Source organism: Equus quagga, chromosome 17 (genome assembly GCF_021613505.1).
Source record: "Equus quagga isolate Etosha38 chromosome 17, UCLA_HA_Equagga_1.0, whole genome shotgun sequence".
Lineage (NCBI taxonomy): Eukaryota > Metazoa > Chordata > Mammalia > Perissodactyla > Equidae > Equus > Equus quagga.
The window spans coordinates 47,747,701-47,749,684 of NC_060283.1; the positions used below are offsets into that span (position 1 = coordinate 47,747,701).

At 59.0% G+C, this 1,984-nt stretch overlaps 1 protein-coding gene across 1 annotated transcript in view; it reads left to right on the forward strand.

Annotated features, from left to right (window-relative positions):
* Positions 1 to 1,490: 1,490 nt before the first annotated feature.
* LOC124228589 (transcription intermediary factor 1-beta) overlaps positions 1,491 to 1,984 on the forward strand; it is a 3,079-nt gene continuing 2,585 nt past the window's right edge. Inside the window, exon 1 of the mRNA XM_046643117.1 lies at positions 1,491 to 1,983. Within this exon, the coding sequence (XP_046499073.1) occupies positions 1,597 to 1,983 (387 nt within the window). The 5' untranslated portion in view covers positions 1,491 to 1,596. The remainder of the gene's footprint in view (position 1,984) is intronic.

Sequence of the window (1,984 nt, forward strand, 5' to 3'; positions counted from 1 at the left end):
GTTTTTAGTGAGCTTTACCGAAGGTTCCCTCAAATTAAAGACATCACATTTGCTATTCACATAGAGTAAAAAGGAAATTTATCTTCAAATATCATAGAAACTTAATACTTGTTTATGACAATTCCCCCTCTTGTCTGCACATCGGTGGTTTACCAGTAGCTTTCTTTCCTTTCCCTCAGCCTGTTCCCCATTCATTCGTCGTTTTCCACAAATATTCCCTGGAGCATCTTGCTGTCTTCTGCTGAGAATCCAGAGAGAAAGAGGGGACATTGCCACCTCCTGAGAACCCAGAGAGCCATCCCCTTCCTGCTCCTTGCTGGGGGTTCGAGGGGAGGGGTTCTCTCTTCATAGGGTGAGGTCCAACCTGGAGAAACAGGGGAACAGAACTTTCTGGTTAGGAATATCTGGACATCACCCCTCAGAGGGTCCTCAAACCCACCTATCTTCAGGAAGTGCTAATTCTTGCTCACCTGCTCAGATGGGCTTCTATTAGTTTTAATAAAATCAGAGAGATCTTTGCCATGTTACTCAAGGAGTTTCTGGCTCTCTACGTTTGTGTGTTAAAAGTTTAAGTGGACGAAGTGGGTAGTGATGTTAGGGCTTATGTTTAAGCTGGACTTTGAAATTCTGTTAACCTGTTTGACAGTAACATGTCCCTCTCTCTGCCTCTGTAGCTGCCTGTGCACCAACGAAACAGCTACCTCCACCCCACTGTGGTCAGCGTCAGGAAACCAGGGAGATCTGGCCACGAGTCTGTCTTCGTGCCTCCTTAAATCTCAGGCAGCAATATTTCAGGGGGAAAATAGGTACTGTTCAGCTGCACAATATCCTCCAAACGGTGGAAGGAAAACGGCACCCCTGACTTCCACCCGGAGAAGGCTACAGGGCTGCCCGGGCTCTTCTAATAAAGGCAGAAAGTGTCAATGGCTTGGTGATTACTGCCTTTCGCCCGTGGACAGAGAAATGAGATCACTATGTTCACGAAGCATAGGAACGGCCGCTGCCGCCGCTGCCGGGGCTGCTGCATCCCCTCCCTGCTCGGTCCGCATTACATCACCGGCAAGCTCTTGCTGGTGGGGGGAGAGGAGGCTTCGCCAGGCACTCAGCCCCAGATGGAGGAGGATAAACACGGAATAACAGGGATAAAGGGGGAGAGGGCGAGGAAGAGAAAAAAGGAAAAAGCAGGATCAGGTTTCCCACCACCACCCAGTGTGTGTATGGTGGGGGAGGTATTGCACCCGCTCCACATCCTTAAGCAGCCGCACCCCAAATCCCGTTCCCGCACCGCCCCCAGCCGCCCTCAACTCCCAGTTCCAAGTCCAACAAAATCCGATATCCAAAGAGGCCAGGAGAGCTGCCTGGAGAGGCCCAAGCGGGAAGGCAGAGAGGCGCCCGGGGACTGGGAGGGACCGAGGAGCGGGGGGGAAGGCGGTCGCCGCTGCGCCCCCGCCCGGTCCAGCGAGCGGTGCCTCCCCCGCCAGGCAACAGCAGCCAGAGGGGGGAGGCAGAAGCGCCTCCTCCCCGCCGGGAGCCGAGGCGGCGGCGCAGGGGGAGGAAGGCGCCTCACCTTGCCCCCGATGAGGGGCGGATCCTGCCATGGCAGCGCCGACGAGCGATAGCGGCGGCGGCGGCGCCGGCGAGCGGAGCCCATCCAGCAGCCCCGGGAGCTCCACAGGAGCCGGGGGCACCGCGGCGGGAGCTCGGGACGGCGGGGACGCGGGAGCCCGGAGCGCCACGGTGACGGTCTCCGGCCTCCCTCCGCTCGAGGACTACGAGTGCAAAATCTGCTACAACTACTTCGACGCGGACCGGCGCGCGCCCAAGCTGCTGGCGTGCCTGCACACCTTCTGCCAGGAGTGCCTGAGCCAGCTGCAGCTCCGCGCCGCCGCCGCCGCCACCGCCGCCGCCGCCGCGCCTGAGCGCCCGCTGCGCCCGCCGCCCTGGCACGGCCCGCCCGGCGCCATCGCGTGCCCCGTGTGCCGCC